Consider the following 24,945-nt stretch of genomic DNA (forward strand, 5'->3'; position numbering starts at 1 on the left):
TTAGTGGTGTAGGGAGATCATGTTTAGAGAAGAGAGAGAATCCAGTTTACCTTGCTCTTAACAGAATATAACGACTCCTCAGACATTTATGTCCTGCTCAGAGATTTGCTGTCGACGGGAGGTCGACAAGACTAGGAGTTTGAGTGCAAAATGTAGGAGGATTTTTTGTTTGTTTTTTGTTTTGTTTTGTAAGTTCTGTATCCTCAGAATTATTTTGCCGCCGCGAAGATTGAAATGTATACAGGCAGTTCCCGGTTAATGAGGTTCCGAGTTACGAACGAGCTGCTGCAAGGTCTATTTAGTCCAGATAATTAATGGTATATTTCATTGTTTTTGAAATGTTTTTTGTGTATTGAAAAGTAAGGTATAAAGATGACCCATACGTATGTGTTTTGGCTTACAAACTAATCCGGAGACCCCCTGTAATCATACCCTTCTCTGGTTGCTGCAAGGACGAACGCAGTTAAAACGTGTTGCTGAATCCATTCCTAGATGAGCATCTTGATGAGTCCATTTAAAGATGGAGTTCACTTCAAGATTATTTTCGATGAATGCATTTTAAGATTTATGCCTCGAATAAACAGTTTCATAATCTTCGGTCCTTGGAAAGAGGCAGAACAGCAAGGAGGCTTAATGGGTGAATTTTATCCAGAAACGTAGTGTGAGAAATCTTTGTAGCGGAGGATTTGAAGCTTCTTGGATTTGCTCTTTTTTTTTTTTTTAATTGCTCTTCTGTTATTCAGGACAGCGCGACAGAAACAGAATCTTAATTGTTACTGCAGATTAATGGAATACTGTCAAAGAAAAATATAAACGTTACTTTTGTTTATTTAGCTAGAAAAAATATGAATCGACAGCCTCATTTTTTTCAGGTTGAAAACCGTATGACTACAAATAACCTTTATCTTCAGAACGGTGAGTGGAGGGCAGCAGAAGAGGAGAAATTTTCAGCAGGAACATGTACATGAACTTTGCATTTGAGCACCCGGGCCTACAGTCATAATCTCACTCTACACTGACATCACCCTGTTTAGCTGAATAATATCAGAGGACACAGTAAGAGTTAGTGATATATGATCTCTGTAGCCAGGCATTATTTGAACAGAAAAGGGTAGTCAACCTTTGGGTGTTTGCATATCTATTCTATGGCCATTCATAGCTCACTTGTGGAGGAGATAATAGGCAGCGTCCCCTACTGTGCCTAGCTCATATTCCTCCCTAAAAGATCAGTTGAATTTGTGTACCTCGTATGCCTGTTTTTCTAAAACCGTACTTTGATACTTACATGTCACCACCTTAATAATATATATTTCAAAGACAGTGCAGATTACAAAATATCTGAACATCAAACGTTACGTTCAAATGGATGATATTGTCCGTAAGTTTCTGTTCAAATTGCTTTCTTGTTTAAAATAGGTGCCGGGGCTTAACGGATAATCCATTGTCAATGAGTCGATCTGTCGATGCTTAATTTTATTTTAATTAAGTTACCATTGAGGGAAATGAAATTTAACTTTTAAAGACGATCATCACGAAAAACCCGCAAAACAAAAAGCTTTGTCTGGTAAAAGTTTCAATATGTAACCAGCCTCAGCCGGGCGGAACGGTTTCTTATTAGAGATAGAAGCCGTCCAGGAAGAATATAGCTTAATTATCAAAATGCGCATGTAGGAGATATATAACAAAGTGTATTACGACTGGTCAGTACATGTTGAGGTGCTAGGGCCAAGCTCGTGCCATTCTTTACAGACACAAGTAAACTTGTCTTTCCCTGTCAACCAACGTCCCAGTGACGTCATAAGGGTACAGCACAGAGCTGGAAAAAGAAATCATTTTATGTGGAAATCTTGGCTCTTGCCAGTTCTCAGATATATAAATCGTGGGGCAAGAATTTCGGGAGATGGTACTGGGCTCTCGAGCGTACCGCGGAAAATGGCGTCTTTTGTTTAAATTGTTTGGTTTGATGGTTCCTGCTTTGACGATGTTCAAGGCACTCACAGCAGAGAGAATGGCTACCTCGGTGTTTCATTTTCATGTAGCAGATTTTTAAAGGCAAGATTCCATAGAAAAGTTATGCCCCTTAAGGGAAAAAAATTTAATCAGTTATGCACATCTTCAAAACCTTGCTCCATCTGTTTAGCATATGAACAGCATATGAGTATATGTAAGTAAGTTTCACCGCCATCCATTAATGTCTGCGGGTTTGCCTGTCGGACTTCTGGGAGCCTGTAACAGCCTAATCTCTTATAACTACAGCAGTGTGGCGGACGGAAGTTCATAATTATGCAAAAATACAGTTTTTCCAATCTTCACCAAATATGGAAGGCATATTCCCATCGTCTATTATTCGGTGTTGGACAATAGTGTTCGTTGTTTATTTTTCATATTTTCTCTATTGTCAGATGATACCGGTCGCTCCAAGCCCTAAAACTTCAAAGAAGACATTCTGACATACTTCTATTATGAAGCACGGATCTGAACAACATTATCATGTGAGGGTGATCAATGCGAGAATTAATGAGAGGTTGGGAGGGAAAAGGGAGGGGAAAAGAAGGGAGCAATGTCACTCGTAACCTCGTGTCCCCGAGGCCGAACAGGGGCTGTGCAACCTGTCAAGTTAGGGAAGGGAAATCATGAGTACAGATATTTCACAGTTTCTCTACACTGACGCCACACATGAATAAGCTTGATTCAAAGAACGATCGATGAAAAAGAGTGACACTTACTGCTGAAAGAGCGAACGGCAGAAATCAACCCCGGAAAGTTATATTGGAAAGGGACAAATGAAATTATTGTAGCCTTTAATAAAATGTATCTTTGCTTTTTTCTCGGCAGGTGGTTCTCTCTCTCTCTTTTTAAGTCTTACATGTTTCCCTTCACGAGTCATGGCAAAAGTATGTTCTAGGCATAGCAAGACGAAGCTTGAGCTATGCCCCCAAACCCAAGTTTGCCCACAGGAAGAGGTAATTTGAGCAAGGAAAAAAGAGTGCAATGACCTTTGCTGCTTCAGGTCACAAGCCGGCAGGTAGATAAATAGTATGCAGGTGATACATACCAGACGATAGATTGTCAATGTAAATATCACTGAAGTAGGGTTGCTTGACGCAGTCAGGTGACAGATGTCTGGCAGCACTAGGTCACTAGTATGTTCTTTTTGCTTACATGAGCTGTTGTTACAGGGCAGCAACCATGAAGTTCTGCAACTCCACCCATCTGACCTTTGACACAGAGCTGTGTTGCGTACGCGTTCGTATATTTTACCCCATGGTCTTGCATATGAAATGTAGACTTTATGGGCAATTTTATGTGTAGAAAACATACCAATGCTTCTAAAGTAGTCAGTGGAACCTGCTCTACCTCAGAGGTTTATCAGGGATTTTAAATATAAACAGGAAATGTAGAAAGCAAACTAGTGTGATCGACGAAGACCTTTAACAAACATATAGATAAGATATGGAATGTTTGTGGTTCAGAATGACTTGAGTGCTTTGACAGACACACGGAGGGCCATTTTTGCTGGCTTCAGCTAACACGTGACGTTTGGTAGATTTGGGCAGTTTGGTACCTTCTATCACACTCGGACATTGATTTCCTAGGGGAAGGGAAGGGAGACAGTTGGCGCAATGGCTGTTAGTTTATCGGAAAGGCATGGAACAGATGGCAGTCACATTTCCCATGAGTTTGAACAAATCTAATATTCTTTATCAAAATGTCAATAACAATTATTTCACTCGCACTTACACAGTCTGTGTATGTCGACAACGCTCGTTTAGGGTGAGCGTGCCTGCTTGCGTGCATGTTCTGTATGCATGAATGTGCATGATATACCTAGGTAAGATTATCTTTAACACCTGCACAGTTAACGAAGGGGGGGGGGAGGGCAGGGGAATCGATGTTTTACTTCAAGCCAGCGACTAAGGCACGGCAACCAGCCCTGTAAACAGATGCCACATACAGAGAAAGAACAGCTTCCCCGAGACGAGAGTTGAACCCAGGGCAGCCAACCTTTGCGCTAACCGTTGCGCCACCGGACCGCCCACCTGCAAGTTTTTGCGCGGACAGACCAGGGACCAGTGCACGTCAGGTCCATGCTTGGCAAAGCTGACCTCATCCTAAGCTGCTCATTAAATTTACACTCGATCCTTTTCGCTTCTTTCCCCCAGGCTGACTCATTTCACGACAAAGGGACACGGAATGAAGCTGAATGTCTTACAAACCACAGCAGCCTGGTCGTAAGTTATTAGTCATTTGTAATAAACATTAAATTTTTTAATGCAAATAAATTTGTACAATTTATCTAAAAGTAATCAGTTCTAAATACGTTAATAATGGTTGTCCTAGTTGTATTCAATTTTTTTTCTCTCAGTGTTTGTGTGTGCACGAAAGATATTGCTTGCTTGTCTGGTACATTCCAGTATCTCACTCAAACTGAGCAATGACACCTTTATAGACTACAGTGCAAGTGATAAGAGTAATGAGGTGGCGTTAATATTATTGGTCCTGCCACCTAACCATCCGTTAGAGAAGTAATTCAAGCGGTAGTGTGTTGGGTCCCCGATAACACCGAGAGCAACAAGTGTGTTACGGCAGTTACGCAGTTTTCCGAAAATGACCCACAACAACTTTCGTATTCAGTGTTTTCTCGGTAGGTAAAGGTAAAACATCAGTCATCAGGTTTGGCTTGTGAAAGAGAGATCTGCTTGACAGTCCAGCAAATTTCTGGCACAGCCCTTTGGAAGTCTACTTTCTGTACCCGACAGCTATAGGGTATCTCATGCAGGCCTGACGAGAGGGGGGGACAGGGGGGTCTGGTGTACCCGGGCCCGCGGCTGTCAAGGGGGCCCGGCCTTGGTCAGTGGATTTTTCTCCTTTTCTTTTTCTTTTAAAGAAAGGTCTAAGGACAGAACACCCAAGCATTACACATGCAGAAGTTGAGTTTCAAGTCTGTAGAATACAATTTCGGGGTACTGGGGCCTGTCGTGAGAAGTGTAGTCAGCGGGTATCATATTCTCGCTGGACAAGCCAAGAGGTGACGGCCGCTGGACACCAAAGATTTTATCGCGTGTGAACCGCCCTGAAGAAAGTTGGTGCCATGAGATTGCTGGTTACAGGTGTCACTACGGGGAAGGGTGGGGTGGAGGAGGGGGCGGGCCCTGCAAGCAAATCGGAATGAACAGTGGAGATCAGGCAGGTATGTTACTGATGTGTGGCCACTCTGTGAACGAGATGGTGGGGGCCCGCCCCTGGCGCTGCAGCCTGTAAGCGAGAGACATCAAGGCTGCTTTTTTTCGTAGTTACTAAGCAACACTGAGACTTTTTTTTAACCGTATCTCCATCACCAAACAAACAACTACATTAGTCTACACAGTAGATCCTTGATACAATGAGACTATTTTATCCTGTAATACTATCGCAGCCAGCAAAATAGAACACATTGTAGCAAAACATTTTAGAAACTGCTGTCCCGCAAATATGAGGCTTATACATTGATCACGTTGGTGTCGCGGGAAGTTTGGAGCTGGAGGAGGATGATAAAGAGGAGGCTAGCATGAGAAAGGTAATTTAAGTGTAGAGACAGTGTTCGCACGGTGGGTGGATGGCCCGGATAGAGGTAGGGAGGAGAGTTATGTCACCGGGAGGACTGACTACTGTAACTAAAGGAGTGGGACGTTCGCACGACCTCCGGCGATGTACCAGCATCGCCCTGTAACAACACATCGGCCTCCGACCTTCTTTTGCTCTTTGCCGACAAAGCCCCCGGTAAAAAGGAGATACTATCTACCCACCATCCGTCCCCCAAAGCCACCTCGGAATCTTTCTTATTGTGCGCTAGTTGTCTTCAAGGAAGCTGTCATATATGATGCTGTATACAGTCAAATCTCGCTACTATGCCAACTACCGGGACCGAGCAAAAGTGGCATAGCAGCGAGGGTTCGTACAAACGACTTTATTTGCTCAAGTTACTTGTCAGTCCTATGCTCTCAAGAATCGTCGGCTTCGCTAGCTGTCTCCTCTCATTCTCCCCCTCGCCTCTTCATCCTCCACCCCTCCCAACCACATCCGCGCACCTGCATCCTGTCGCTAGTCGACTCTGTTACGAAATTGAGTTTTCTTAGTTTGACGGGGCCTTGGCGGAAGTGGCGATGTCAAGGTCAGGGCGTACTGCGTCTTAATTTTTTATAAATTTTTTTAATATTTTTTTTTAATTTTGTATTTTTAGCATTTTAGAAGGGATCTATAAAAAAAGCTGGGGTAGACCTAGGTGGTCGTTATTCGATTTTTTCTAAGTAGTACCCTGTGTGAGTTGGAAGTAAGAGGATGTAAGTAGCCTGTGTGGCAGTCCGCTGATTATGTGGTTATAACGTTGAGTTGTTGAACATTGAAATAATACTGAGAAATATTACAGTGTGAGCCGCTGTATACATGTTCTATCCTCTGTTCAACGGATGACTGAAGTGACTTTGTACAGGAAAGTGTGACACCGCAGATTTTCAGATCTTTAAACAGCCAAGTTACCGCTACAGTCGTAACAGACTCCCTCCAGCTCTCCCTCTGTCACGTGACTGTCACCGGGCCAGCGACCACCCCCCATCGCCAGCCTCCACCCTCCCTGTGTGCGTGCTATGTTCCATCCCACCTAACTGCGATGTCCCACACTACCATACAGTATAGTAATCGAGCACTGCGCGGAATTTCACAACTTATGCCTTTTAACAGTCACACAAAAGTGGCATACAGTCAAATCTCCCTACTATGCCACCTACCGGGACCGAGCAAAAGTGGCATAGTAGCGAGAGTGGCATAGTAGCGAGGGTTCGTAAAAACGGCTTTATTTGTTCAAGTTACCGTCAGTCCAAAGCAGGTGGGCAATTAATTTTCCCAAGGGGCCGCATGAGAAATTGGGATGGTTTAGAGGGCCGGACTATATAGTTAACTCAGTTTTACCAATACTGTATGTATAGTATATATACTGGCGGGCGGGCCGTCAGAGACAGGAGGCCTTTGCCCAGGTCTGGTCCAAAGCTCTCAAGAATCGTCGGCTTCGCTCGCTGTCTCCTCTCATTCTCCCCTCACCTCTTCATCCTCCACCCCTCCCAACCACATCCGCGCACCTGCATCCTGTCGCTAGTCGACTCCCTCACACCTTCCCTCTGTCACGTGGCTGTCACCCGGCCAGCGACCACCCGACCCCCACATTGCCAGCCTCCACCCTCCCTGTGTGCGTGCTATGTTCCATCCCCCCTAACTGCGATGTCACACACTACCATACAGTATAGTAATCGAGTTTATTGGCAAATAGCATTTGACAAGGCAGGAACATCAGTGTCAATGAGAGTGACTAGCGTCTCAAATAAGGTGACCATACGTTTCGGGGGCGAAAGCGGGACACGTGCCGATGTTGGTGCCGTCACCGTCAAAAAACGCCGAAAAAAATGATTTTTAAAGAACACCGGGACATTTGATGGACTTGCCAGAAAGCCAGAAAGCGGGACATTGGGCATTCCGCCCGATTAGCAGGCGGGACACGAGGTCAAAAGCGGGACTGTCCCGCCTAATGCGGGACGTCTGGTCACCTTAGTCTCAAATTGACTGACAATAATGAAGTTTGTGAGAAAAGCTCATAAAGTTTTTAGTCAGCAGGTAAAATGACAATATTAGTACTGTATAACTTTGTTCTATGAACTATTACGATTCAGCTAAAATATGCTAAACATTTATATTTTTCTGTCATTTTTACAAAACCTAATCTTAAATATTAAAAGTATTAACACTTACTAGCTAACTAGTCTTTAAAACAGTTGCTTTGTCTTCTAAAACTGAGCAGGTATTTTAACGGCTAGTGACTGATGGGGGTTGAAGTCAACCGAGTTTATGCTTCGTAAAAAGTTGGATTGAATTCAAAATTTCTGCTTTAAAGAGTCTGAAGGCGACAGTTCAGTTCAGATATTTGTTTACGTGTAACAGCATTGCGTGTGTGTAGTTATGTGTGTATGTGTGCGCGCGCCGCGCGTGCGGTTTTGCTAAAGGAATAATATAGGAAGGACTTTCGATAGGTGGTGCGTGTTTGTTATGTAAGTTGAGAAAAATGATAACTGATGTGCTCTGCTGTTCGTCGCAGCAAACACTTTTTTAATGAGGTTATTAACGACACTCGATGAAGACTTGTTTAGGCAATTACTTCTTCGGTTCTTCCTCTTTACATGTAGAAGTATAAATCACTTACATAGAGAACATTTCCTTGCAGGTCAGTGAGCTTAGTACAAAAGCGCAGCACTTAGAACAAAAAGGCGATGTGATACCTCTAGCCGTTGTTCTAATCTGTCGAGGTTTTTGACATCGCTGCTGACGTAACAGTCCTACTAAGGGGGGGGGGGTCTGTGGAGCGGGGTGCTACAAGTCTGATCCTTAACATCATTTGTCCTCATTTACTAACCACTCGCATGTAAACAACTTTATGTTCAAGGTAGTGATTGTAGATTCCTAGTGCACTTGTCCTACTGTTTGCAGTCTATATTTTCGTTACTGAATGAAGTGTAGATATTGAGATTCGAATGTAAACATACATATATATACTGCGGAAAATAATTTACGATTACAAGTACAAGGGGCCCGGAGAGGTCGTTTGTCCCGGGGCCCGGGCTGGCTCTCGGCGGCCCTGATCTCATGGTCGATGATTTCGTCGTTGCTGTGTATCTGCCATGGACGATAGGTGCGGTCGAGATTGATGGGAGATATGCATACGCTGCCACTACATAACACGCGCTTCCTGATTACAAACATGTTCCATGTTCATTTTTGCTCTCCCGCGATATTTTTCGAACGGATTATTTTGTCATGTGCAACTCATTAAAGACTACTACTACAGTCACATTTTAAAAACACGTTTTCTTTGTTGCAAATGTCGATTTTGTTATGAGTAACAATCAGCAGCAATGTGCGAGATGCGTGAAGAGCTCACAGCTATAATATAGGGCTGTGACAGCGCCACATACTATTTTTAGACAGTGACATGGCTGCTGAAAGTATATTGTTAGATTGTGAGATGCTTTATTTTGGCACACGTCCTGTAGCACAGCTGCACACCCTGTAATTATGTTGTACACATACACATCGCTTGTGTGAGGGAGTCGCGGCGTCCAGCGGCAGGATGACCCTTTGACGACGCACTCAGAAGTCACGTGACCACAAAGTGGAAGTCGGGCGCGTGAAGCACACGTCGAGGGTTTGTTTACACACGGACATGTATACAAGTTTGTGGTTTACATACGGAGAACAACTCGATTCCCCTCTTGCCTGAGCCCGGGGATGTCGTTGGTGCAGTTTAGCGAAGAAAGCTATTGTCACAACACAGTTGTCGCGCTTTAAAGACGTCGCCAGTCACCGGAGAGCGAAATTCCGCGCCTGAGATAGTGCGAGCTTTTTTTTTGTGAACACTCTCTGCTCAGGTGGTTCACTACAATCAAGGGACAGCCCCGCGCCTCTCTGCGTCTGGATGGAAAGGGACCCTTCTGGCGTGCCGTGACGGGAGATGTTATTTCAGGACCTCGGGGTTGGAGCTCGGTTGTAAGCAGGTGGAGCCTCTCGGGGGACAAGCAGAAGGACAGAGAAAGTTGCCGGTTTGTGGCAGACGATACATAAGATTCATCATCGAGGAGTGGACAGGGTCACATTCTTTCTAGCCGCACCATGGGTCTTCGTAAAAACCAGACTTTGTTGTGCCAGTGATGGTTAATATTTAGCATAAGAACGGTATAACTCAAGACTCCATCCCCTTTTTTGTTTATCGACATGACCAGTCGAGATACGAAGTTTCTTGGTATCTGATGTCGTCTGCTTCGTCTTGAGTTCAGTAGGGTGTTTGTAGTAGTGTGGTTGTGTATTGCTGAAGTGTTTATGTGAAGATCGTCAACAAGTCAGACGATGGCAGCAGACGACTCAAGCGAGGAGTTTCATTTCCATGCAAAATTCCGAGAGGAGGAAGAAATGGAATTTTACACAGAATTGGCTCTACACGAAACGGAGCGCTGGATTACGGTAAGATTATATTTCTCGGGAGAATGTTATGAGAGGCATGAATTTTTTTTTATTTGTTGAATGTTTTCTCGTCACTAACATGATAACTGCGCCCTATTGTCATGCGTGGCTCGTCATTTAGTAAACTGGAGTTAAACAGCAAGTAACCCCAAACAGTTCAAGGTGACAAGCATTAGTGCATAACGACACATTGTATTATTATTTGCGTCTCGAGAGACACACATACACAGAGGAAACATGCATTTTTTGATGATGGTCCTTACAGCCCTCTTTCCACATTCCACACTGATGACACACCAAGAAAAAAGATAACTGGTCTGCTCCTACAGCATGTGAAGGATGCCTTAAGTACCTACATAGTCAGCTCAGGTTTGTTTAGGCTGATAAGTGGCAAATAGAATTAATCACTCAACTGTTTTAGCATATCTGTGTGAAGAGAAGTTATTTTTCAAGTTTTGAAACTAATTACATTGTTTAACCCCATTTAGTAAATAATAAGAAAAACAGAACTTAGAGTTACTATTGGCTGCTTAACCTGCAGTGTAAGCACATTTCTATTGTTATAGTCAGTGTATGTTTAAATGGTTTATTTGCATTTAAATAGGCAACTTGTATTTTGTTAAAATCTTTAGGAAAGGAAGCATATCTTCTTTATTAGCAATACAGACCAGTTTTTTTTCTTTTTTCCCCTCTGTATATGTGTGTGAAGAGAGAAAAAGAAAAAAGAGAACATACATATAAACTTAACGTGCCATAGGATTTATTGCTTAAAAGTCTTGAACCAGCTGTGTCTCACTATTTCCATCAACTGTACTATAGAGATCAGCAAGATCAATATTACAAGGCTTGCTGCTAAAATACAAAAGATAATGACATTTGTGGTTAAGCTGCTTAGTGATTGTCTTGGGCTTTGAATGTATTTAACCAACTCATATTTCTGTTATAATACTGATAAAATGAACTTCCCGTAAAGCCAGCATAAAAGAGGCATACAGTTTGCAAGTACAATTTGCATGGAATTTTAATGCTAGGGTAATACATATTTTGATATGATTTTAGCATACAGATGTCAATTTTGTGCTGCAATAACTCAAGATCTTTGTCACAAGGACAGGACAGTCAACTTGGATTTGGGATTTCTGTTTCCTGGCACATGAAAAGAGAAACATTTTTTATGTTGTGGCAGATACTATTCTTTGTCACTTTCTATCCATCATAGACCACAGAAGTCTACTACACAGTTGCAAAATGAAACAGCCTTTACCATTCTTACCTATAAGAATGTGCTTAGCATTAGTTGAAATGTTCTAGGAGTGCAAAACTGTAATGTCATGAAATATAACCTGGTCCAACCAATGTTTTATATTACTGTGTTTGCACTCAGGAGGCAATCCACACATCTTTTCTGCTGGTAGTCTGTTGGCAACATAACATGGAATGCTTGTTTTTCAGCGGTCTGGCCTTCAGATGTGCCAGACTTGCTTAAACAATGAAGCCATGGAATAGCTGTAATGCAGAACTGTGCTCCTTTGTGTAGTTTAGACTACTTAAAAAAAGGAAATTATGGCATGTGTTTTACTCTTGACCCATCTTTCTTCCCTTCCGTAAACCCTCCCTTTTGTTCATTTATTTTCCTTCTTTATTTCTTTCTCATGTTTGGTTTTGTGTTAGCAAGATGTGACTGAGTCATGAAGGCACAAATGATGGGAAATATTAAACATTACAGTTAAAGAATTAAAGCCAATTAACTGCTTTCCTGCATTGTGACTTGTTTCGTACCCACCATTACTTGGCTTCTCTGTTATATCGGTGGCATTTCTTTCTTCAACAATGGGGAATTCAGGTACTCAGTAGCTGTAATCTAGAAAACAACAGGATTTAGTCATGGCAAGTCATGACTATATCCCAAAACAATGAGATCCCTGTCTTGTCCTGCATTTAAAGGCTATTAACTTCTCTGTGGTGTGTAGTATGTCACAGTTTGCTCACTCCATGTAGTCCTTGGAGTTTTGTTGTTCAACTTTATTTTTTGTGGAAAATTATTTTTTTTGTAATCATACCTTTTTTTCCCCTGCCACTGCATATTACGATTCTGCAGTAGCTACATTTCCAGAAGCAACTTCTGTGACGACTCCCCACTTCTCCAATTTTATGCATGGTAAAGTCCAAGGCAAATTTACACTGAGAATGACAGAATAAATTGTCCTTTTCCTAACTGCCAAGTAAAAAATGAATCAAACATTTTGTAATAAATCTTTTCTCACCACAACTCCAAATCTGAGGAGAAAAAGTAAAACAGCCGTGCAAAGAAAAACACCGGGTTGAGTAAATTCTTATGTCAGAGAAGTGCCAGATTTATCTTGTGCAGACTTACCTTTTGATCTCGAAACTACATAATTCCCAAGTGTACAGCACATAAAGGTCCATTGTTTTAGCTGCTTTTTGCTTATGTTCAGGTAAACATAGTCAGCAGTTTTCCTGTAAAGTAGAGCACACAGCAGAATGATTGTTAGGGCTTGTTGCTAGACAGCTGGCTTGACCGAATTCAGAGAAACTGAAATACGGCTTGAGGCAGGGGGTTGCTTGCAATTCATTTCTCTTACACTCACGATCCGTCTTTCAAAAGTCGTTTTTTAATATAGTATTCACGACGAACTTTCTGGTAGACCCGGGAATAAAGAATATAACGGCTTTTTGTCGATTGCTAAATGAAAGAATCAATGAATGGATCCTTCTGATAATAATGCAGGAGAAAGGATCATACACGCGACCCGACTTTATTTGATGTGAAATCATTGGCTGAAGACAAATCCTTAATACCAACAGAAGACATTCATTCTTTTTTAATTGAAGAAATCGGACAAAAACTGAATCACATCGCCCGCCTGTGATCGCTGTAACCGATCCTTAATGATGACACTGGCTACGTGCGATTGTGGAGTCCATCAAATCCCACAGGCGCTGGGAGGGCAGTGTTAACGAAGAACATGCCAGAGGACATGGAATGCAGACATCCTGTCATTTGTCCATCCCACCCCCACTTTTGTCACGCCCTCTCCCTTTTTCTCGTGAGTTGTCGGGTGGATGGGTGAGTGGGGAACGGTTGAGAAGTAGGTCGTTTTTTTCTCGTCTTGTGCAATCTTATTTCCTTTACTCGTGACTGGGGAATTGGTTGGTGGTGGTAGTGGTGGTGAGGGGAGGTAGCAAGGTGATAAAGATCAAGGATTCAAAGGTATACTTAACTGTGTGTTGGCATGTGATAGGTAGGTAATTATTTTAGCTGTAGGGTTGAACGACTTTCCAAATGCAAATACGGACGCCAGTGAAGAGTTTAGACTGAACAGTACTCAGCAATGAAGGCATGGCTATTAGAATTTAGGTCGGACGATAATACATTTTGATGGCTCAGATGATCGACGTGAATGAGAAAATCAAAAGCGAGAAGCGTTTCAGGATGCACGCGCGGATAAAGAGCGACTGTGAATAGTGTCGGCTTTCTGTGCGAAGCCATTTTTTTTTTATGTAAGTAAGTGTTGCATGCCTCGCCGAGCCCATGGTATTTGAAGACAGTGTGTGTCTCTTATAAGGACCTTACTAAGCCAATAGTCAAATAATGTCTCCCACTCTCCCCCAACCCTCAGGTAGGAAGGACTCTAAATGAGGCACAAGGACGGTCGGCAGATTAAAGAACACGCTTTTAAAGAATTCTGTGCTTCAGTACGAAAGCTGTAAAAAGTGAAGCTGAATGGTTTCACACACACGGTGCTTGAGTGTAATTTATTTGGTCGTAAACAGGAGCTATTTTTAAAATTAGCTGTGTGCTCAAGACACGCATGAACATATGAAGGGAACAGTACCCTTTAAAAAAAATCTTTTTTTGGACTGAACTTTTAGCACAGTCCACAATAATTAAATGCATGTAACTAATGGATAAAGAATAAATTAAGTCTCAACTCGTTATCTCGCCATCGTTGTAGCACAACGGATTTTCCAGAGTTACCCTAGGGTTATGAATCATATCCTCTTTGTGTTCGCCATCCTCTCCTCTCACTGATATCCTTGTAAGATGGCGTAGAACACGAGTTGAGATATATTCTATAAATAATTTCTAAAATAAATAATGAAGACCTCTTCCGTCCCATTCACGAGAGAGCGAACACGACAACGGTTATTTCCTCCTCAGCCTTTCTGTCTGCTTCTCATGTGACATGAAATCTCGCAAGTGTCTCCGGTACTATCACGTGATCGCGGAGTGGAATGCTGTACCCGACAAATTTATTCTGTCAACTGTGAGATAACGTCTTCAGCATTAACTCACCACCTCCTCAGCTTCCTGCATGTATCCCCTTACTTTTTTTCCCACTGACTATGGTTGAGGTCCTATCAGCGAACAACAAGTAGTAATTAGAATAGAAGGAGTTAATCTCCATTAGATATGATATCGGACGCTTCGGGTCAAGTACACTGGCATTAGATCACCTTAAGATGTGGATGTGTGATGAAATTTGTGCTCATGCTTGTCTAGGTCAAGCAAGTCTTTGATGTTGTCAGTAATGGGATTAGCACAACTGAGGGCATGATTACTTATCACTCACTTATCTCTAAAGGAGTAAGTTGAAGGAAAACTGTGGTACATAGGACTGATGCTATATGCTGTATAGAAGCAAAGAAGGTCGATTACTACTGGATACATGTAGGACTCGAACCATTCACAACTCAGCGATCAGATTATATATGACATTGGTTTATATTGTCAGTTTCTGATAAGAGTTGTATTTTCATGCCAATTTTTGTATTTAATGTCACGGACCAGTCTGTTAGGAACAGGGGGTTGTTGCCCCTGTCTTTTGTTTGTCAGAGATTATTGTCCTTACCAGTATCGGAGAGTGTTTTTGGTTGCGTCGTGTTTAGCGTCAGAACACTACGTCATTTCATGACGTAGTTTTAGATTGTGGGGAGAGTGAAAATTTTTGGAAGAAGCAGACGACGGAAGACGAGAGATAGGAAAGGACAGGCGTGAAAGTGGTCTGACTGTACGTGTGGATACAGGGACCGGTAATAAGTAAACTAGTTGCTTGCCCAGTCAAGGAACTACAGAGGGACTCACTGGGAGTGTGGAATCCCAACGTAACCGCCGGAGAGGTGATGAGAACGGACGGAGAAGATTTTTAGAGAGAGAGAGGACGGACGGAAAACTGAGGAGCTGTCTGACTGTACGTGTGGATACAGAGACGGTTGGGAGAAAGGACGAGTAGCGGACAGAGTGAATGGATTGTCCATTTTGGGGAACTTGTGTATGTGCAATTCAAGGAGGATTTCATTTTGGGTGTGAGTAACTAAGACTAACGATTTATTCAAAACATACGACAGTTTGGAGTTACAGGTCGCTGTGTGGAAGACCTACTGACTTTGTATATATTTAGTTAATGTTGATTGATATAAAGTTATGTTGCCCACGACAAATCTTTGTGATATGTGATTGAAAGAACACGCAAGGGGACGCGTGCGTGTAGTGAGTGAAAGTGTGATCTAAAACTTCGTCCCTGACAAATATCATCGTCCCGATACGAAACATAAACCACATTTTTGCATCAAAAACAATTTTTAGTCCTTGTACTCCTTGAGGAGCATAGGGCCGCAACAAAGAACGATGTCGGACGTGAAAACATATTATGGAACATGTTGGAGGAATGCGATGCAGAAAGAAATATAATCAGTAAAGTCTTCAGACTGGTCGTCATCACCGACCACCTTATTTTCGAAAAGAGAATGTACCATGGAATTCCTTGCTTGAGTAAATTTGCGCGAGTGCACTTTACTTGTGTAAGTCTTTCGTTGTTCAGTGCATCGTCCTTGACCAATGACCTCTTAACTAGACAAGTTTGACCTAGTTTGGCAAAGTTTACAACGGTTGTATAACACGATGGTTCATTCATCGTTCGGTTAAAAAAGGGTTTTTTAAGTTGAGAAAGCGAACAGTTTTATACTATTTTCTTTCTTCACTGAAGAGTCGGTTTATTTTATGTAATGATTGTTTTCTCTCTCCAACTGTCATTAGTCGACTTGGTATGTGTACTACCTCATACGAACTGTTGACAATGCTAAGGACTTGTCTACATTATTATAAACACTTCATAGTAACACACACACAAAGCACATAGATTTCATAACGATCATTGTGACAGTTTTACATCCCATTACCTCTCCATTAACGTCATGTATTCCGAAAGAAGGAGAAATAAAGCATTTCTTTTTTGGAGAGTTGTAGACCAAGTCAATACTTCATCGTGGTACCTCTCTCTCAAATTTGTATACGCTTCACAAAGAGTTGTGTTGTTTTCCAGAAAGGTCACTGCACCAAATAGTATGTTACTAAGCTGATGGAAACATGAAAAGAACTGTTTAAGGAGCGCGATCCACATAGTGCCTAGAGACTATACTCACTACAGGAGCTTATCTCCTCTTTGCCCCGTATTAACTAAAGCGGCGGGTCGCCAATCTTCGGGCAAAGATTCGAGTTTGTAAATGCCAGATGGACATTCGTAGCATTTGAGTGTCGTCCCGAAAACCTTATCTCTAAAAGCTTTGTCAGTTGGATAGAGATGGTGGGCTGTTGTGTATTTTAGCGACCTGACAAAACTTTATCCAATGGGTAGTGCAAGCAGACTGTTACTGGCAAGTAATAACTTAATGGGCAAAATTGTGGGCTGGAGGGACACCAGGATGTAAATTGATGCTACATGTAGTTTATATTTGCTTTCTCACAATAGTGAATCTCCTGGCTTTGTACTGTATCCTCGTTTCATAGCCATCTTTAATATTATATGGACAATACCGATTTCGTGACCATGCCAACGATGAATAAAATAATGAATGGGTATTTACAGTTTTAACTGACCGTGCAGTAGTGAATAAAAAGAAGATTGGATAGCTTTAGAAATATTTCTGTAGACCTGCAAATTCCGCAAATAAAGTTTTACATTGTCGTTTTCTTCGTTATAGAAATATAGGTACGGTAATACCGGAAAGGTAGAATCCGTTTTCCAGAAATGGCTAAAATTATGCCGAACAGTGGCCGACCCGCTGGCGACATATCCTTTTTTTTTTTCTCTAGTGTTCAAGTCCTTGGCAATCTAAGGCAAAGTGGAAATTGATAGCACAGTCTTACATAGTGTCAAACAGTTTGAATAGTAAGACACAAACATCCGCATTACTGTTGTCTTCCCTTCTCTCTCTCTCACACACACACTCCCCTCTACCCTCTCTCTCACACACACACACTCCCCTCTACCCTCTCACACACACACACACATGCGCACGCACAAACTACCATGTGTTGTGCTCGTACATTTACAGCATTCAAGTGGGCGTTGAGCCGGGGGTGGGGGGGGGAACACGACTAATCGCCATTGTACACATACACCTTTGAGCAAGTCACTAGGAAGCTATGTAGTAGTTAGTCACTTGCACCGTAGACCCCATGAGACATGCATAAAATGATTGTATTTTGTCGACTTGTACCCCGGTAAAGCAGATTGGGAGACCGCTGCACTGGATAACATATCAGAAAATGCTCGCCAGCACAAATCACCCGCTTCCTACTTCCTCTCTCCCAGCATCTGACTGCAGATGCGCGTGACCACGTGCACGGCACGCCCAGATAATTCGCAGACACGTACTCGTTCACGAAAGCGCGCGCCGTAAAAAGCCCCTTATCTCATACAAAAGAAAGGTCAGGCCAGTGACCTATTGTTAGCAAGTGCCTTAATCTCGAGTGGAGGGGGTTACCTATTGTTCCTGTGTCTATAATCACCAGACAGACCTGGACGGAATTTAAAAATAAATAAAAAGACAGGCCCTGTTAAGACCGACAGTCATAAACACTGCATTCCGAGGTATGATATGTTATTGCTTAAAAGTAGGGGAACCCTAAATCTCTCTTGCCTTGAGTGTCGTTGACCGAGGGCTTTGAAGTCACCGAATAAAAGATTATTTTAAAAAAATCCCGACGGGTGTTGATTTTTAATATATTAAACGTTAAATGGGAAGATAAATAGAAAATGTAAAGTTACTGATGAATGACCTCTATATTGCCTTTTTAGTATATTTTGCCTTTCAATTTCCTGTTTAAAACTAACAATGTTAAAAACATTTCTTACTTGTGGATAATAAAGCATAAGAGAACATAAAGCAAATGCAGAAGCTAATGGGCAGCATACTTAAAATGAAACTCGCGAAAAGGAGAAATTAAACTATGTTAAGCAATACTATAGTTATGTACCATTATATGTGAGTTTTAAGACGTAGAACTTCTTCCTATTCGCCCCCAGTGGAGCTCAGGGCCCCAGCTACACCCCGCCATCGGACCTGGTTCTGGGCATCCCTTTACAGTTGGGACCATGTCATGCCAGCTGCCTCCGCCTCTCAGTGGACCGATCTCCTCCATGTCGTTTGGGTCTCCCAACCCTGCGCCTCCCCCTGTGGGTTCCAGCCCAGAGCTGGTCTGGTTACATTGGCGGCTGGCTTTCGCAAGGTGTGACCGATCCAGCCATCGAAGACGTAGAACTGGCGGAAACCAAACAAGAACTTAGTACGGCGAAGCTGAGATTCTCGGTTTCCTGATAATCTCTCTTTTTTAATTTTAGTTGGAGAGTTTCACCATCTCACAGCCCTCCACCGGGGCTTACCTATATAACAAAAGTATTTTAAACGTCCGGGTTTCCGGTTAGCTACCTATTGATGATGATGATTGCCTTGTCTGCTAGTATTTGTCACCTCGAAGTATGTGTGTCGGCTTTTCAGGTTTTAGGGCGGGTTCCTTGCCAGATTCTCCACTTCTGGGTGGAATGTCATTTCGGAATTTTGTGAAAGATGAACGGAAGTACGCGAGGGCGACAGAGATTCGTGACCTGAATACCGTATTCCTGTGTTTATTGCTCTGCCTGCCGTACCTTTGACCCCGGCCACGTACGTGTGACCCTTTCCACACCCGTCTGAGTGCTTAATGGTCAGATAGGGAGAAGGGCAGTACTTTTTTTAGATTCTTCATCATCCATGGTATTTGATGTGAAAGGTCAGAGGCGTGAAATACTGGCGGACGGAGTCCTAGAACACCTTTTGGTGTATCTGCTTTTTCAAGCGCTCCCACTGCTGAGGGGCTCAGAACGTTGCCTTCCTTTTAAAACGAAATGTCCAGTGTAGTCGCCTATTCAATGGTTTAAACTGCCCAGTGCTGGATTTCAGTCCCTCGCTGTAACCAAAGTTCACATTCAGTTAAATTTCGTAAAGGTGTTTTAACCGGATTAGAGGCTATACTTGGGAAATTTGTTGCGTGACTTTCTCAGCAAGGGGTGGGGGGACTGATATAAACAGTCATATTCGAAAATATGATGACAGTTTGTACTGCCGCCATGACTATTACAGCTGGCGGCCACCAGCTCCACTGTCTTAGATATCGCCATGAAAGTTGCCATGACAACAATAGATGTTCCCTAGTCCATCGTCATGGGTAGCGAGCAGCGGGTCACTAAAGTCACTGGCGAGAGATTTGTTGAGACGGAGGGCGTGCAGTCGACAAGTCAGGCCCATGGAAGCAAATAGCATCCAGCGTGTGGCAAATGTTCTTGAGGTCAGCACTCAGTCCCAGAGGGACTCCTAGTCCCGACACCACCATGACACCTGCAGCGAACAGACTCCATGTCATCACTGTGATTGTTTGCTCATTAAACGCATTTAGAAGGCACCTCATCTGGGAGGAAAGCTTGTGTTTCTTTCCCGTACCCCTGTGTGTATATGAGGCGCATTTTGAGACGGGTCATCATCTACTACCCTACTCCCTTCATCACCACCACCACCGCTCCCAACACACATTCACCCAACCTCCCAACTTCTTCCAGCCCCATACCACTGACAAGTGGAACTCGCGTCCATTATTTGATGAGGAGGTTTTCATGGGCGGCCACCTGTCCAGCCTGGCGGGTTCTGTCGTTAGTTGCGAACGCAGTCTCCAGGTATAGGGCCGTTATTTCAGGTAATCATTTGCCCCGAGACAGTTGAGAGAGTGCATATCGCTATGTTATACAACATGTAGTGTCTCGTCCTGATGTGTGAACTTTCCCAGGCAGCGGGCCAAGAAGTCAGCGTTTGGGACGATAACGATGTGAAAAAATACCCCGAAATGATGATAAAAATATACATATATGCATACGACAGTTGGTATTTTTATAATTGATTAGCAGCAGTTTGCGTTGGGTTTATCATTGCTAAGTAGGGCTTGTTGAAACATGCGTATGCACATGAGATAGCATTGTACATAAACACACACACACTGAATGCGCGATCTTCTCTCTGTGCACAGATGTGTGTGTGTGATAGACGTGTGTGTGTGAGAGATAGCGAGTGTGTGTGTGTCGAGTGTGTGTCGGGGGCTAGGGACAAATGACAAGTGGGGTGAAAGGGAGATCATTTTCCCTGTAAATATACCCCCTTGCTCCGAATTTCCTCTAATTTCATATCGAACTATTTCATAAAACTATTTTATTGTGTCTGATTCACAAAAATGTTTTAAATCAGGTATAAAATATTAAACTATTCACGCTTAATACTCAGATACCAGCACTCTGGAGGAGAGCTTTCACATGCTAGGTGAGAAGCATCCCGTGGTAACATTCTTTGAAACAGCAATTTAAAAAATAAAGCTAGGTTCAAATCATGACATGTAGTGAAACTCTCGATCAAAGGTGAAACTTTGTCATTTGTAAAAGTTCTATGGGCTGAAAGATTGTAATTTGAAATAACGTTATGCAATAAAACTCTTTTTGTGTGTGAATAACACATACCCAAAAGGAACATGATTAGTATTCCATGAGAAAGGACTACGTATTTTATCGATAAAAGGCCGTTTAGACCTACACAATGGTTCTAAGTTTAAGTCCTATCATAAAAGCCGGATATGTTTATTATGTACAACAGGAGCATGTAAGCTTCCCTGTCATATACCTCCAGGAAAAGTGCAGGTTCTGGTTACAATGTTGTTACGACTATGACAACTAGTATAAGAGTACAAATCTGACACTGACACGTGTTTGTTTTACACCTACACTCTCAAATCAAGTATTTAAAAAAAAAAATTTTTATGTTGCAGGCGGTTACAAAGAAGCATTTTGCTCACCCAGATGACCCAAGAAGGTCATTGGAAAACGGCATCCTATTATGCGAGTAAGTACCATGCACCATGCCAGTGGGCTTTTCTCCTGGTGACTTGTATATATATACACCAAAGCTTGGGTAATGTAACTAGGATGAGAGGCCACAGACTTCAGGCTTGCAAGAGGGCAGAGTTGTGGAAAGCATATGGTGTGCTCAGTGGGTGACTCACAAAGTAATTACATGGCTACACTTCTTCTCTCATGTGGCAGTAGTGAGAACGCTGGTGTAATGTTGGGGAAGATGATGAAGTACATGGCTGTTCAGTCTGACAAAGCTGATACCAATGTCAGTCACCACACAATGACAGCAGGGTTCTTTTTTGTACAGCGATTGTGAAGCCCATGAAATGGAAAGAATTTTTTTTTAATTTGTTGGCAAAACCGCTTGCATTTAATAACGTTTTGATACAACAGTGTTAGCTTTAAAAAAATGGTGGACAAAAGAAAAAGTGAAAAGGTAGAAAAATTACTGGAGCCGATAACAGTCTGTAATACCTCCAGTAATAAATTCTCTGTAATACCCCCTGTGATTCTATGGCAGACCTGGGCAAACGCCGGCCCGCCTCCTGTCTCTGACCGGCCCGCCCGCTGGCCGCCTACCAGTAAATATACTATATATACAGTATTGGGTAAAACTGAGTTAACTATATTAGTCCGGCCCTCTAGAACCATCCCAGTTTCTCATCCGGCCCTCTAGAACCATTCCAGTTTCTCATCCGGCCCCTTGGGAAAATTAATTGCCCACCCCTGTTCTATGGCATACATTTTCTGTAATACATTGTCATACATAATCTGTAACACTTCTATTTAATATATTTTCTGTAATATCTCTGCATGTTATACTTTTTATGTAATAATCTAATATATCCTGTTTGAATACATCAGTAAGAGACTTCTGCTCAAAAATTAACACAGAATACCTTTGTCACAGATTGCATTTGTCTGGTCTTGACACTCATGAGCAATTTACAAGTCCTGATTAGGTAACAGCAGGGAATATTGCAGGAAATAAATACTGATGACCATTACACGGTATCTGCTAAGATATAGCAGGTCTCAAGAATGTGGTGTGCAGTAGATATTGGGTAGAGAAACAGTAGATTTAGAGGTTAGTCGTACACTAGAAATGGTGAAGGAATAAGCTTGAGCTCAACACGAAAGCAGACATTTCCTTGGGTTGTTCAATAGCTAGAACTGTTATATATATGAGCTCAGCTGAGCGTTCAATTGACAACACAAATCAAATGCATGATGTTTAGTGATTGTGTGACTGTGCAGGTTGCTGAATTGTTTGAAGCCAGGAGCTGTGAAGAGAATCAACAAGCTACCCACCCCGATAGCAGGACTGGTGAGTTTACATCCTTATATGCCACGTTTCAGTGAAAAAGATAAACAAAACCATATGTTTATGTGCGTGTGTGTTCGTGAACGTGCCAGAGAAACGTGTGCACCGATGTCAACAAGACAAGGGAGATAACAGAACACTCTTCGTCGACGTTTTAGACTGCTTACGTCCCTTGAGCTGTATGCCTTCATAGTCCCGACCACACCTCTTATGACCCTCGATGTTGGGTCGCCCGATAGTGTAGTAGTTAAAACATTCGCTTGTCACCACTGCAGTTAGCGACTAAGGGTTCAGATCTCGTCTCGGGACACTCTCTGTATGGGACATCTGTTCGCAGGGCTGGGCGTCGGGGATTTTTGCTGGGTACTCTGTTCCCTCCATCTCCCCCCCCCCATAGTGCGAAATCGCCGCAAAGTTGAAGCACTTTCCTACTCAATAAACCAACCAACCAACCAACCATCTTACGACCCTCTGCCATTTAGAGCTATGCAAAAATAATATTTTTAAATATTAAAAAAATATTATCACGTTTATGCATCTAATTAAAGGATACAGACCTACGGCTTCTCTGAAAGGGCTGTTGTGGATTCACTACACCGCAGTATAGTAAAGAGTTTTATTCATTTAAACATTACTTTTATTAATATTTACAAAAGTAATTGACTATATTTACGGGTGTAGGATGGGAATTCCAGTCGTGCAGTCTTCTGTCGATTCGTTAAGGTGGGCGGAGCACCAAAGGAGACTACTTTGATCTTTGTTTGTTACGGGCTATAGAGTAAGGAAGACAGCCTGGACTGGCTTTTTTTAAATGTGACTCGAACTGAATATGAATAAAATGATAAATTTTGGAGAGATTGTATTAAAAACTGTTCAGTAGTCGTAGGTGCTGATGATGACTGATTTACCCGGAGTGTGGTGTGACAGAGAGAGAGAGGGGGCGACTTTAGCGACTTGAATTTGTGCACAAACGCTAAAGGAAAAGACCCCGTCCTCACAACAAAACAGTAACTTTCCATTGAAGCATAGACTGCAGCAGTCACAGGGACAAGTTTGGAGAAAGAAATTTGCAAGACAGCACATTCTTCATGTCAAGTTTCCATTTACGGCTAGCCTTTGTCACATTCATTGTCGAAAACCTGCTACACCCTTCTTCCTGGCTATAACAGGCTTGGTTTTTTTTAAAATGCGTCTTTGGTTTTGCTTGGATGCTGTCTTGGCATGCCACAGCACCGCGGCCTCCCTGGCTGTTGTAGCTGAGTAAATAGGGGGACACAACCCGCACAGCCCTGTCCTGAGCTCAGCCCCTTACACACCGCCCTCGCCCAGCAGGAAAAAGACTGCATAAAATTGGCTGCGAGGCACGGATGGGCGCAGCCATTTACATTTTTATTGGATAGTTTTGAAAACTTTGACAATAAGAATCCACACCGTCTAATCCTTGGGAGAATATATTTTTTCTTTTATTCATATGTGTAACAAGTGGTCTGTGTGTGTGTGTGCACGCGCGTTTTTGTCCATTACCAGAATTATGCATTGTGAAAAAATTGGTTCTGAAATCCAAACCCATGTTTTTACGACATGAGATCTCCCTCTTGTGATTCCTCCGACAAGTTAAGGTCTGTGGTCGTCTGACAGACTATTGCCTACTCCTCCTCTCTTCCACCTGTTTATTCATCTAGTCAGCTATATCAGCTTTTCTGAGATTATTTTGTTGTAAAAGTTACCGATATTCGGGTTTAGCCCGACAGTATTATTTCCTCGTTTTAACCACTATTTTTGAATGATGTGAAGGGCTTTGTTCATACGTCCAAACTCACTACATTATGCGTTATAAATTTCTGCCCAACCGTCTCTTTTATGTATCAACCGTCTCTGACATTATCAATCAAAAGTTTGACATCACCCCTACCTCCTTCAAAACTACCGTGGTTAAACCTTTTTCGAGAACCCTTTCCCTTGATACAAATGATCTGAAAAATTACCGTTCTTATTTGAAGTACCCTAAATTGCTAGAAAAAGGTAACCCTGAAAAAAGGGTTCATCGAGTCTAATATTCTTATTCCTCAGTCTGTCTGCTTACCGCTTTTTCACAGCACAGAAACAGCCTTGGTGAAGGCAGTAAATGCCATTTTGTGTTGGCTGGATAAGGGGCAGGTAATTCACCTTTTAAAATCCGTCACCAGCCCTTGACACGATTGATGGTCTAATCTTGCTTAGCCGCCCCACTGTTTATAGTATTTTGGTTTTACTGTGATGCCTGTCTCTCTCGACAAGTCTGTGCTGTCTGCAGAACTGCATGTTTTGCGATACGAAATATCAGCCCCAACCCTCGATATCTTTCCACTCAGGCTGTCC

The 24,945-nt window shown here is 42.5% G+C and overlaps 1 protein-coding gene across 1 annotated transcript in view; it reads left to right on the forward strand.

Moving 5' to 3' along the window:
• The first annotated feature begins 9,123 nt into the window (after positions 1-9,123).
• Positions 9,124-24,945, forward strand: part of LOC112559663 (LIM domain only protein 7-like) — an 81,856-nt gene continuing 66,034 nt past the window's right edge. Inside the window, exons 1-3 of the mRNA XM_025230998.1 lie at positions 9,124-10,035; positions 21,179-21,252; positions 22,521-22,590. Coding sequence (XP_025086783.1) covers positions 9,922-10,035; positions 21,179-21,252; positions 22,521-22,590 — 258 coding nt within the window. The 5' untranslated portion in view covers positions 9,124-9,921. The remainder of the gene's footprint in view (positions 10,036-21,178; positions 21,253-22,520; positions 22,591-24,945) is intronic.

The sequence above is a fragment of the Pomacea canaliculata genome, linkage group LG3, assembly GCF_003073045.1.
Source record: "Pomacea canaliculata isolate SZHN2017 linkage group LG3, ASM307304v1, whole genome shotgun sequence".
Taxonomy (NCBI): Eukaryota; Metazoa; Mollusca; class Gastropoda; order Architaenioglossa; family Ampullariidae; genus Pomacea; species Pomacea canaliculata.